General features: G+C 39.1%; 1 protein-coding gene across 6 annotated transcripts in view; it reads left to right on the forward strand.

Annotated features, from left to right (window-relative positions):
- The window catches only part of CNTN1 (contactin 1), a 507,922-nt gene that overhangs the window by 290,884 nt on the left and 202,560 nt on the right, over nt 1–14,478 (forward strand). For all 6 annotated transcript variants that reach the window (XM_075065761.1, XM_075065747.1, XM_075065743.1 and 3 more), the window contains one exon: nt 9,865–9,997. In XM_075065761.1, coding sequence (XP_074921862.1) covers nt 9,937–9,997 — 61 coding nt within the window. In that variant the 5' untranslated portion in view covers nt 9,865–9,936. The remainder of the gene's footprint in view (nt 1–9,864; nt 9,998–14,478) is intronic.

The raw sequence follows: 14,478 nt of genomic DNA on the forward strand, positions 1-14,478 counted from the left end.
GAATTGATTTTTTTCCTTTTTTCTCCTGTTTGCAGCTGTTTGCTAGTCTAATTCGTATTGTTTATTCACAGGATGAAAGAGATGTTTCTCTTTCATTCTCATTCTCAACAGATGCGAGTGATTGATGTAAAAAGAAGCCATTCTGGTTTAAAGAGTTGCTAGGAAACGTGCAATTCGAAAATGAAATCCCCCACTGAGCTTGTCTTCAGCTGTACAATAAAAAAAGTGTTATGGCATGTTCTGAGACTATAAGAATAAATAGCTAACTTTTCATAGGTAGAAGTAAATCTAGTATGAACTTACTTAAAACACTTCATTTTGGAAATGTTTTAAAAATATTTACTTTATATATTGCAAATCATCTAATTTATCTGAATAGTTCCCAAGTCTCTATTTCAATTGGTACATGTTACTAAACTTGACGAAGGTGAAAGCAGACAGAAAATAAATGTGCAGTGTTGGAAAGAAATTCATTCATGTCCAATTTAAGCTTACAAATCTTTGTTTTAATATTTCTCAGAAATGGAACTTTTATACTATACTTTCAGAGTGGTTGATCATGATGGTCCCTTCTGACCTTGAAGTATATGAGTCTACTTAATTTTTTAGGTCAAATGATTATATGAAAAAAACCAAAATAATCCCACCAAAACAATGCTGTGCTGATTTCTTTTTTGAAACAATAATTAAGTCAGACATCCAAGTGTAGACTGTAGTAACCAAGAGTGACGAGACATAACCCAAATTTCATGGGAAAGTTAATCTGTTTGCAGTTTGTGAACAGATAGTGTGAAGAAAAAATAAATGATTATCTGTATTGAAAAAATGTCCAATTTTTAAAAGTGAGTATTTCTTTTTGTTTTTTATTTTTGTTTTTCCCTTCCATGTTCTTGTTTTCTTTAGTAATTTGAGTCTTAAATATTTTGGAGTTTGGAATCTATGTTCTGAGTGAAATTTGAGTGTCTCAGAACCAGAGTAAAATGACTTGGACTTTGTTGTTGTTGGGTGCTGTTATGTTTATGTTAAAGCTAAAGGAAGGGAGAGAGAAATGGAAATTACTTGACATGAAATTGTATGTGTTCGCAAAAGAAAATGCAGCAATGTGCTCTTTTGCCTGGTAAGGATTTGTAGTGTTTGACAAAAAGACTACTTGATCTTTTCAGTTGTTTGTTTGTTAAAACTGTTAACTAAGAGGCAGACAAAGAGAATATTCCCTAAAGAGGACTTTTTGGCACGTGAGCATAGCTGTTAACTACTGGGAAGTGTGGATCTTGGTGGTATTTATTACCCAAAGAAGAAAAAACTGTCTGTTGTTGATAGAGCAACCCATGTGAATAAAGGATTTAGAGGACTGGTTTTCAGCCCACTTGCTCCCACAGTGATGATTAAACATATTGTTAAAGTACATCTAAGAAATACTTTTCATTATCTGAAAGTCTGTAAAAACATTCTTTTTTGCAGCTCCATGATTCAAGAAAAATGATGTACCTCTTTTAACAATTAACATTTAGGTCAATATCTTGTACATATCATGCATTATATGAATTGCCTAGCATATTAACCTTTCTAGTGCAAAAATAAGAGTTTATAATTTAAATACTAACTGACCCTTTATTACAGTGCAATAATTAACTGTAGTAATAAGAAAGATGTGATGCCATAAAAAGCAGTGGGGTGTGTGTGCGGGGGTGGGGGGAGGTTGAGAGGAATAGACTAATGTCAATACGCAAGGAGGCTCACAATGCAATTAAGAAAAATACGACCGCTTACTGGTCATTTAACATATCTGGGAAAGGAGGGGATTACAAAAAGTCAAAACGGAAAATTATACTTCTGTTTTGACTTTTCTATTAGATACCAGACAAGGCAAAGAAAATCCCATAATACTTTGCTTAATTATATAAGGAGCTTAACAGAAAAAGCAAATAAAACCCCAAGGAAACTGACAGGCAAGGCTGCTATTGCTAGAGATCTGTGTTCTTTGACATGCTAACCATAACGGAAACATGAAGGTATAATGTTAGAGACTAGCATATATTTTCCTGTTAGAGAAAGTGGCATGTTTAAAGAAACTGTAGTCGAAACTGGACCTCCAAAACCAACAGAGTTACATTTTGATTATACAGTGTCTATCATTATAATTTACAGCAAAACACAATAGAATGTGTTTCTGTTTCTCAATACAAAGACTTTTAAGCCATAGAACCTATTGCTTACAAGTTCTTGGCTGTGAGCATGAGTAAAGAAGGGATTAATCTTTTCTGTGGTTACTCCAGGGAGAGAAATTTCAATTTCCAGAGAAGGCGAGAGAGAGGGAGAGGGGGGAAAAAAAGCTAATTCTGAGGCAGCATATGATGTGGTGTCATATTCGTGCTATAATGCTGATTCTACTTAAGATGTCATTGCAGGTGCCAGTAGAGATTTACATAAGGAAAGAGAGTGAGAACTAGTAAACAAGTAAATTGTACTTGCTTGGAAAACAGGACCTACCTTGTTGAAGTCTGGAAATATATTATCATCAATCTAGAGATTAATGGGAAGTGTACACTGGGCTGCAGAATCTCCACAAAATTACCGTACTGATTAAAGAGAATTGAAATATCAAAAACTACTTACTGCCAAATCCCTACCTTTTAAAGAATGATTGCTTAATGAGAATAAGGGAGATATGTTGGTGCACAATTAGTTTTGCTGAGCTAAATCTTGAGGTGCTGGATACAATTCCAGTGGACAAAGTGTTGAAATATTTACTAAGTCAAAATTCCCATGTTCGGACAAAACCGCTATTGAAGCACACAGGCCACAGTATTTGCTAGAGAATTTTTGTGTATTAGACAGCTAGATTAATTTTAATAAAAAGCAGAGCAGTTTGAACAGTTAGTTATTAGTATTACGCATTTAGACCTTTTTGGGGTTAGCGTGGCATTTATGAACTGATCCTGATTTTCTCTGAAAAGATTCAGCATCAGTAAAAAATCGCCAAAGAATTTAGATTTTAAGTTGTTCGCAAACTGTTCACTTCAATTAGTTGCTGTTTGTTGTATTGTTACATATTGTGCTGGAAAGTGATGCTCGCTGCCAGAAAATGCATCAGTGACCTATTGGCAATTACAGTCAGGATGGAGGCTCATGGGCCTCCTTTCATTCAAGCTAAATGAAAGAAGCAATTAAGCACCTTTATTGAGTAAGATTGTGAAAACAATAGAAGCCACCACCCAAGACACTTTGCCATATGGGAAGGCCTGAGCAAGAACTAAAACTGGGAACTGATTGCAAATATAGGGGCTGTGACATTGACAGCTGGAGTTGTGTGTATCAGAAGCAGAAGGTGACCAGGAAGCTGAGTAGATAGAGAAGCATTGTAGCATGGCTGTGAGAGAACAGAGATGGAGCTCCTTGTGGCACAGGTCTGACTAGAAAGCAGGCTTAGCTTTCTGAATACAGAAACGGTCTCCTGTTGTTTGTTCATACTGTGTTCAGGGAAATGTCCTTCCAGTTTGACAGTAAATATTAATAACTACTTCTTGAGTATGGTCTTTCAATCAGTTGTGCATCTACTTTATAGTAATTTAATTTAGATCACAATTCCCTAATTTGCTTATGAGAACATCATGTAGGACTCTCTCAAAAGCCTGACTAAAATCCAGGTATATCATGTCAACAGCTTCCCTTATTTACTAATCCAATAACCCTGTCAAAGAGGGAATTTAGGTTGGTTTGTCATGATTTGTTCTTGACAAATCCATGCTAGCTATAACTTATAACCCTATTATCCTCTAGGGTCTTGCAAAAAATGATTGTCTAATAATTTGTTCCAGTATCCTTCCAGGTATCAAAGTTAGGATAACTGGCCTGTAATTCCCCAGGTCCTCTTCGTTTCCCTTTTTAAAGATAGATACTAGGTTTGCCCTTCTCCAGCCCTCTGGGAACATACCCATCCTCTGTGAGTTCTCAAAGATAATCATTAATGGTTCTGAGATTGCTTCAGCTAGTTCCTTGAGTATCCTAGGATGAATTTCATCAGGCCCCACCAACTTGAATATATCTAAATATTCTTTAACCTGTTATTTTCCTATTTTCTTTTGTGATCCTTTCCCCTTGTTATTAATAATTGAGTTAATCATCTGGTCGTAACTAACCTTTTTAGTGGGGACTGAAGCAAAATAGATATTGAACACCTCAGCCTTCTTGATGTCATCACTTATTAGCTCTCCTTCAGCAGAGGACCTACACTTTCCTTCGCCTTTCTCTTGACAACAAGCAGATGCCAATGATACTATAGAATGTCTATTGTCCAAATGCAATTCCACAGTATATTGAGTAAAATATTTATTTACAGAACTAACCCCCCCCCAGTGATATTGCTTAGTGAAATTTCCTAGGATAGCTTTGTGTTACACAATACAATTCTTTTAATTTTCATGTAATTAAGTACAAACAAGAGTGCATCATCTGTCATGCTGCATTAACTCTACCGCATCTTCCTCACCTTCACCCTTTCCCAACTAAACACAAACAAAAGTATCTTTTGTCTTTATCTTAAAAATAATTAGAAAATAAAAGTGGTCCGTATTTCAATAGGTATTTTCAATTATTTTTATATTGTAGTAAAACAATTAGTGGAATATTACAGAATTAGTCATATCGCTGCAAATGTACAGTGTATCACACAGCCATCCTAGTGAATTTCACTTAGCAATATCATTTGGGGGTTTTAGTTCCTTAGGAGTGAGTGTGCGTGTACGTACATAAATGGAAATCCATTTAAATTAGAGACATTTTATAGTATCATTGACAACTGACTGATGTCTAGGGACCATTAAATACTAAACTAATTAAATGCAAGATTGTGAACTAAACTGCCAGCTATTCAGGAAATAAGAACCGTCCTTGCTCCCCTGCACTTGCTACTCAGTCCTTGGGTCTGGGACTGGTGCATAGGAGCAAAGAGGATCTGTGTGCTCTGTATTGTCCCACCCCAGAGCAGGTCAGTTAGGAGCTGAGCCTTAGTTCTTCACCCCCATGCACCAGCCGGTGTTGTTTTGCTACTGGTATAGACCTTGAGTGCCACCCATTGCTCAACGCTATGCTTGAAGACTTGTTGATTTAGTTGCACAATAGAATTGCTGAAGCCACAAATGTAGGGAAGACAAAGAGAGATGCAAGGTAGTATGCAATATACGTCATTAGTTTCATTACATTAAAAAAAAGTAATTGTTAATTCTAGGTGCTGTAGCAGCTGATGAGATTTATGAAAAGTGAGTCAGTTTAAGTAATGAAAACTGCTAACTCTTCAAAGCAGAGCTAGAAAATGAGCAATTAAACGCTTACCAAAATCACAAGAAGAGGCTAAAATAAAAACAAATACAAAACACTGATTGGGTTGAAGTAATATGCCATTCCTAAAGAGCTTTGATTAGAACTTGCAGTGTGATGATTTACTAGTGAGTTGTTGTAATTATACATATTCATGTTTTGAGAAAAGGTGGAGAACTAGAGATTTCCACTAGATTGTATCTATTTATCATGTAATCTTGGTGGATCCTCCAGTTCTGTAACCATTTTCAAAACATGAATGTGTATAATCGTAGTAATAGGCTAGTACACTGTAATAATAAGGGACTTGATTCACCTCTGCTGGCTAAATATGGCAAAACTGGAAATCCTCCTAAGCACACTTCCCTCCCCACTCACTCCATCACCATAGGCCGGGGGTTTTCAGCCTGGAGTGATGAACTGGTATCACAGGAATTTGACCACTCTCTCTTCCCATATTGCAGAATAGGGACAGCTAGAAAGGAGGGAGTCCCAGATAGGTCCTGGTATGGAAACTGGCATAAACAGACAACTCCATTATCCTTTCTATCACTCCAGCTCACAACCTGGGGATTATTTTACAACCCTCTCTTTCCCTTCTCTCCCCACATCCAGGCTCTCATCAAGTCTTGTTTTTTATTCCTGTAACATTACTAAAATCTGTTCCTTCCTCTCAGATTCCACTGGAGCTACTGCAACTTTCCCCTTCCTGGCCTTCCTGAATCTTCCTTTTCCTCTCTCCAGACTGTCCAACATACTACAAATAAAATAACCTTCCTTCTTGGCTGCTCTCTCTATTCCACCCCCGCTCCACCTCTTTAGAGTGCCAGGAGCTTCAGGGAGCCCAGATGGATCTATTCTCCTGTATTTAGAAGAGTATGGGGACTGCAATTGTGGCTGGATTGTCAAAAGGGAAATAAATGCTTTAGTACTAGGTCCGTTGAATTAAATAATTAAATAGTAATGAAATCTGACACTTAGGCAGGGAAGCATTTGCTGTTTTCAGCATGTGTTTTAAAATCTTTTATTAATTTGCCAGAATTATATGTCATTGTAAAAAATACATGCTAGTAAAAGATGTATAGAAAAAAAGACATCTATCTGGCCAAGCAGTCGTTTTCAGCATGTACAGGAAAGTAAGGTCTTTTGATAGGGAACACTTTTCACTTACGATACGGTATGCCTCTTACTTCAAAGAGAAAAAGGTGCAGAGCTTCAAGAGACAGAATCTTTTAATCCTTAATTAAAGAATAGACATGATGCATGAGCAGTGCATCCACAATCCTGTCTCTTCTGACAGGGCTGCTGTCTTAGATCAGTTTGAATGGCTGCTTGAGCAGCTGCGTAGCAACATCATGCTCAGTCATACTATCCTAGTCCTATAAAAAGTAACCTGTGCACTGTCTCATTTAATAGCAGGCAGTACTACTGACTTGATCCAGAGAAATATATCAGAATCCCTCACTTCTCTTCCATTAGCCAAGATGAATCAGGTTAGACGTAGTGTATATGCCGTTCTCACTCAGCTGAAATAATTGCAAGTAAAGGAAGATTTTTATATCTTGACAGGGTGTCTTTCTGTACTCACAGTTGAGTATGCTTGGGGATTTACAGCATGGGGACTTACAACCATAACTTCCATTAACCCTAATTTCTGATGAGGTAGGGGAGAAAAGAGCTTTTCAAAAATGAATATAATTTCCGCAAAGATCAATACAAAGGGAGAGGATGGAAGGGCCTTGCATCAGCAGTAGTGCCTCTAATTTCATACAGATGACATAGTCTTACTGTTAATGCTCTTTAACCCATTGCTTTATTATATTCAAATACAGTTATTAGGTGATGACCTGGTAATGTTAACATGAGTAACATATAGTTACCATTATTCCCAGTGGAATTACTGTTTGATTGTTATTTAATTATGTGCATCATTTTGCAGTAACTCATGTCAGGCAATAGGAAATGAATAAACAACCTCATAAAATGATTAGCTTCATAGTCAGGAAATGTTTGGCCCTTTGGAAGTTGGAAGTGTTTTGAATAACTGGCAGCATCTCTCTCCTGGAAGAGGAAAAAGAGGAGCAGAGAATGCACTTCCTGGTACTGGTTTTAGAATTCAGTGATGGCTGCTATGACGTAGCGGGTCTATTAAAACACTTCAAATTCCTGCTCTTATCCTCTTGCATTGCCATACTGTTCAGTGGATTATACTATATGTTAATATTTTCTGTTTTTTTAAAAGAGAATTCTTTTTAATTATGCATTCCAGGCAAAACAGACAGTAGTGTTGGACTGGGAAGAAGCTTTAGTGCTATGGTAAAGGCAGGAGGGAAAGATTTTTAGAGTACATATATAGATACAGATGCATTTTTACTATCTAAGAATTTTTTCTTGGGGCTGAAATAAGCCAGGGTTCCTTGGACTGCCCTATAGTTGTATGTATATTCTGCTGAACTTTTTAGCTGTTTTTTAATCTGAATAACATAATTAACAGGCTCTGACAGCTAAAACAGTTTTTAGGCTGCTGTTAAAGATTTCATCTACCAGACTGAAAAAGAGCAAACCCACCAAATCTGTCATTCTCTGCCCTGTATAGATTGCACTGGGACACTGCATACCATGTTGCCATACAATGAATGAATATTACATGGCTTTATAGAGGTTTTTTTAGTAAACCCCCCCATCGGCATTCATGCAAAGTTGCATGGAAAACCAATGAGAGCAGATCCCCAGAAGTCTGGCATTCGTGATTAGTTCAGATAAGGATTCTAAAGTGAAGTACCGCCACCAGGCCTGCTAGCATCCCTCCACATCTCTCGGCAGGGTGTGCAGAGGGAAGATAACAACTGTTCTTCTCTCCTAGTGCCATTTCTTCATTCTCTGGTCTCTTCTATTAGACTCTTGAAGGCCTGAAGCTGCTGCCTCTGATGATGATGAGGATGGGTGGGTAAATGAGTGATAAGTCGCATGAAAGTGCACATTAGGACAAATGAGGTGAAGGAGGAAGTGAAACTGAGAGAGAGTAAGCAGGTAGGATCAAAGGCATTTGTTTTTTTTTGAAAAAAAATAGTAGAGTAAAAATTTCAAGAGAGCCATGTGCCCAGATCCTCAAAGGTATTTAGGTACCTAACTGGCATTGATTTCAGTGGGAGTAATGTGGCTAAATAGTCTCTGTGCAAGCCAGGAGACAGAATCAGAATCACCAGCGCATGACAAAGCAAGCTGGTAGAAAGCGTTTTTGGAACTGAGAAAAGAGAGGTTTCATGACACCTCTGTTAGCCAGTATATAAACATGCATTGGGATACAAAACAAAAAAAAAAGAGGACACTATGTGAAGATTTTAATCTTTAGTAAAAGGAATTCAAATATACTTTTACCATATTTGTATAATGAAATAGAGTCACAAAGGGAAAAAAACCAACAAGAACAGAAAACATCCCACCTAAGAGCAGGAGTAAACCAAACGGATGGTGTCCACTCATGGGTAGGATATGCAGATATTCCTTCAGTGATGAATTGGAAATCATACCCTATCCACCTGTCATAAAGAAACTAATGGCACAGCAGAACCAATGAGCAGGAAAAAAAAGAGAAATGTGAACAAGATGTGAAGGATGTTTTTATACACGCATGGCAAGAAACCTATTAAACAAAACAAAATACATACTTCAATCGCCATGACTCACTGCTTAAAGAAATAGATAACAGGCAGCAGAAAAGAAAAGGCTAGCAAAATATTTTAATCTAAACAAGGAGGAAACATAGAAGCAAAGAATTCTGCAAAACTATGTCTGAACTGTGGAAGGACCCAAATGAAGCTGTGTGCATCCATTACTGGGTTCGCTGCAATCTTTGCCCCCCAACCACATAGAGAATATAAAATAGCTCAAATCACATAAAATAATTGACTTATTCAAGGTTTAAAAAAAATCCACTAAACCAGAGAGTAAAAACTAGGATTGTCTTTCCACAAGTATGTGAACTACAGATTAGAACTCTAACAACTACAACAGGAAAATGCATTCTGAAAGAGATTGTGTGCCACTGTTTCGTGGTCATTTTTCATTAATGACACTGAAATCCCTGGGATTATTTTTAGTGTAAGGTGCTACTTAGCATGAGTAAGGTCGACAGAATCTTGATTTATATCATTAGTTATAAATCAGAAACCTTTTTCAAAACCCTACCTCCACGCTGTAAGATGTGTATACAAATAGCACCCACATCCAAACCAACCCTAGTTTTGGTTTTGCAAAATGAGCCAAAGCAGAAACTATTGCATTAACTCTTCCAGACTTTACAATCATTCATCTGAACCATTCAAAGTGCTTTGAGATTCTTAGATGGAAGAAGCTCTGTAAATGTAAACTATACATTTGTCGTCCTACATTTGGTCTAGCAGATTTGAGAGTACCCTTAATTTACAAATATATCTGTTCTCTGTCTGTTAAACATGGGAAATGTAGCTGACTTAAATGTAGTGCTGGTCTCTACAGAAATATTCTCTTAGAATTATTCACTCTTTTTCTTTCCTTTTTCATTATCAGGTATTTTTAGTTCTCTGAACACTGGGGCTGCAAGGCAGAATTCCTTTTGAAATAATCATCTCTGAATAGAAGATGAAAATGTGGCTCTTAATCAGTCATCTTGTTACAGTGTGTTTCGTCTTCTGCCTGGCAGGTAAGATGATTTCTCATTTTAGTTAAATGAATTAACTTATTTTCAGTGCCACACGTTTCAAGGTCAGTACTGGTGTTTGTTTCAGATTTAATTTATTTGTGCAGATGGGGTGAGCTACTAAATGCGGATAATGAAACTGGAAGAAAGAGTTTCACAATATAACTGAGGCACTAATCCAAAATAAAAATGAGCCGGACCTTACATTTGTTACTGAGTCTGTCTGATGTAGTAAATCCCCTTGATTTATCAAGCTTTACGTAAAATCAGTATAAGAAACAACTGTTTGTGGCCAGGTGAACAAAATGACTAGAAAAATGGAAAGATGTCCATGGAAGGAGAGATGAAAAAGATTGGAACTGCTGTAATGCAGATGCCATTTAATAAAAATAAAATAAAAAAATCAGCATTCAGCAGCAGAGCCATATGGTGATGTCTTGCTATGTATCTTGCATAACAGTGTGTTAATATCACATATGTTGACTTTAATTAAATTGTATGTAGTAAAACTGTACTCTACTTAGAACTGGGCCCTTGGCATAAAAATTCAGATTTTAGGGATCCAGATTTCTAACACAAAATTAGGGGATGTTTAAAACTGAAATTCAGCCTTTGTTGTTATAGCAGCCAATTACAAAGTTCAGATCCAGGTTTGAATTATGACAACCAGCACCTATTCCAACCACCCAAAACACAAAGGACATCAAGACAGTTAAATGTGCATTTCAAACATTAATTCCACCTTAAACAAATGTCATTTTTATAATGACACAATAAAGCTCAGTTTTGTAGAGCCAACGTAGGGAAAATTCCTTTCAGGGGACATTTTGCTTATGTATGGACCTTGTGATTGAGCCTTTTGTGTCTAAGAAGCAGAATATATAATGTGTGTATCTTTTATAAAATGCTGGCTGAAGCAGATTTAGAAAAATTCAGATACCTTGTGGAAATAATATGAGAAAATTTTTGCTCACATTGAGCCAGATCGTGAATCCCTTACTGCTATTGGCAAACAGTTACTCATGTGCAGTTCCTTTAATAGGGCTGCTTATGTGAGTAACAGCTTGCCTATTGGAAAGAGAGCTTCATGGTCTGGCCCAGTATTGCCTCCCATACTGGACATTGTCTTGGTTTTTCCCTGTTTGCGTTATTTATGGAAATAGATCACAAAGCACTGTTACTGAGTCACAAAAGCTGAACAGCATTATGATGTCAATCCATTGCTTCTAAGACAGTCTTTCCAGAAAGGACTTCGTAGCTTACAGCAGTGTAGTTTCGTTTAATCATGGGAACACAATTATATTTTTGATCTCTGTTGGAATCATTCCAGTTGATGTGTGCGTTTTACCCTGTCGTAGTTCACTGGAGAACAAATTAAATGACTGGCAAGGCATTAAGAATTCTTGAATATAAAGTAGTTTGCATTGTAGGGTTTTTTTTTATATGGCTTTTGCTCAGTTCAGACATGAGAGCTATTGATGGGCCAGAGTAATTCATTCACTGGTTTCATTTAACCTAGGGCTTTTCTTGCAGAAAGGCTGTCAGCTCCAGTCATTAATGTTACCTATGCCATTTCACCCTAGCCACGTCAACATTTTGGTCAACGTGATTATCAGCTCCTGTAGCTAAGTGAGTGTTGGGTTTTTGTGTTCAGGTATTTTGTCTGAAAGCAGTACAGTGGGAATAAGACAGGCTTCCTGCCTGCCCTCGCTCTGCGCCGTTCCCAGAAGTGGCCAGCACGTCCCTGGGACCCCAGGGGAAGGGTCTCTGTGCACTGCCTCTGCCCCGAATGCTGACTCCACAACTCCCGTTGGCCAGGAACTGTGGCCAATGGGAGCTGTGGAGGCGGTGCCTGTGGTACCCCCACCTAGAAACCACTGCCAGAGGAGTGTGCTGGTTGCTTTCAGGAGCCACCCCAAGGTAAGCACCAACCCCCTGACCCCCTCCTGCAACCCAATCCCCTGCCCCATCCCAGAGCCCGTACCCCCCATCCAAATGCCATCCCAGAGCCTGCACCTTCTCCTGCATCCAAACTCCCTCCCAGAGCCTGCGCTCCGCATCCCCTCCCGCACCCAAACTCCCTTGCAGAGCTCACACCCCTCATCCCCTCCTGAACCCTAGCTCCCTCCCAGAGCTCACACTCCATACCCTCTCCCGCACCCAAACTCCCTCCCAGAACCTGACCTCTTACCCCTCCTGCACCCAAACACCCTCCCTCCCAGAACCTGCACACACCCCCAGCACCCAAACTCTCTCCCAGGACCTGACCTCTCACCCCCTTCTGCACCCCAACCCTCTCCCCCAGTCTGGTGAAAGTGAGTGAGGGTGGGGAAGATCAGGCAATGGAGGGAAGGGGGGAAGGAGTGAACGGGGGCGGGGCCTCAGAAAAGGGGTGTGACGGGCATGGTCTCAAGGAAGGGGCAGGAAAGGGTCTTTGGGTTTGTGCGATTAAACAGTTGGCAACCCTATTGGGTAGGCATGTGGAAGCCCTGGCCATGCTGGAAGAGTGCACTGAGCAGCGCAGCTGGCAGCTCGCTGGGCACCAGCCTGGATGCAGCTCATGCGTGCATGGAGCCCGGAATTCCTGTCGGCAGGCCTGTTTGTGAGACTCTGCAAATAAACATTGTGGAACAAGGCCTATTTGATAAGTTTAGAAGGGAAGAAAAAAAGGAAATGAGGAAGAAACTGAAGAGGCAGGAGGGTTTCTTGACAATAAGGAGCTAACAAGAGCATGTTTACATTTTAAAGAGAGGAAGCCAAAAGTGAATGACTAAAAAGGAGAGAGATTGAGAGGCTAATATAGATGAAGTAGAGGGATGGTGGAAAGTAGGTGAAAAACCTAGGTCTTGGGGACGGGGCGAAGTAGGATGGGGAGTCAGGGAGATCATGATAGATTTTATCAGCCTTCTCCTGGAAGCTGTCATTAAGATCCTGCATGGAGATGGAGGAGGAAGTGAAAGGTCAAGGGGGAATTGATGGTGACAAAAAGTAATGTGGGTTGAGGGAATGGTAGTGAGGAAATAATGCAGTTTGGGAAGAAATATGGCAGAAGTCCCCCCCACACACACACATACACTGTTCCTCACAACTTCTTGTCAACTGCTGCAAATGGACCATTTTGATTAGCATTACCATTTTTTTTTCTCTCCTGCTGGTAATAGCTCATCTTAACTGATCACTCTCATTAGAGTGTGTATGGTAACACCCATGGTTTCATGGTGTGTGTGTGTATGTGTATGTATATATATCTTCCTACTGTATTTTCCACTGCATACATCCAATGAAGTGGGCTGTAGCCCATGAAAGCTTATGCTCAAATAAATATGTTAGTCTCTAAGATGCCACAAGCACTCCTGTTCTTTTTTTGGAGATGAACCATGTATATTTTAATGATTTATTAGCATACACAAAATATTTCTCATTCATTTCTGGTCATTTAAAACTAATGCTGCACATGAATGTGTTAAAATAACTGCTGAGGATTTTACAGTAGATTAAAAAAAACCAATTAAAAAATAAATAAATGGAGATATCCTATCTCCTAGAACTGAAAGGGACCTTGAAAAGTCATTGAGTCCAGCCCCCTGCCTTCACTAGCAGGATCAAGTACTGATTTTGCCCGATCCCTAAGTGGTCCCCTCAAGTTTGAACTCACAAGCCCGGGTTTAGCAGGCCAATGCTCAAACCACTGAGCTATCCCTTCCCCCAAAAGGTACAAACAATTGCTATAGCAGTTCATTTCAAAATCTCATCAAAACACTCTCAGTGGGAAGCCTGGAGTTACTTTGATGAGCAGATGTGGAGAAGAGTCAGTGCAGCTGCTTTACAGGCAGAGATCATCTCCAGCAGTAGGAGCAACATTTATTTTTCAGGTAAATCAGTGTTTGGTATCCAGTCTGGCAAATAGAAGTTGATGAAAAAGCCATGGCTAATTTCAGTGCTTCATCTCTGATCCATCTCTGACAGACAATAATAAAGAAGCTTTGCCTTTCAAAGTGCACTTTAAGCGGCCCAAGGCAAATGAGAGCAGCAAGTCACTCAGTCAAGAGTGGGCTAATGATTCGCCGCCCCGCTGTCAGAGATATTTCATGCCTATCATCAGCAATATTTGAGTCCCCATCTTCCCCTGATATCTGAGCTCTCTCCAAGCCCCCGGTAACATGTCTAAATTGACTAACTTTCTGTACAGATTCACCTTTCGCCAGTTGAACGGTGACTTCAAGCTTTTCTTTTTCATCAAGTTAACTGCAAGCAAACAGGTCAGTGACTAATGGCTGTTCCTGAGTCTGATAAATTTGGGCCTAGTGGATTAGGCTTCCATTTCAGTAATGGCCTAGCTTTTACTCTATTTCCCAATAAAGCATGTGCCAAAACCTACTGGCCATTTTCTAGTTTTTACTGTGCTTCATGAACCCTCAGTTCTATTTGTCTAAAAGGAGAATCTGTGGAACCAAAAGATATGTGACATACCACACTAATTACTG

Source organism: Chelonoidis abingdonii, chromosome 1, assembly GCF_003597395.2.
Source record: "Chelonoidis abingdonii isolate Lonesome George chromosome 1, CheloAbing_2.0, whole genome shotgun sequence".
Classification (NCBI taxonomy): Eukaryota; Metazoa; Chordata; order Testudines; family Testudinidae; genus Chelonoidis; species Chelonoidis abingdonii.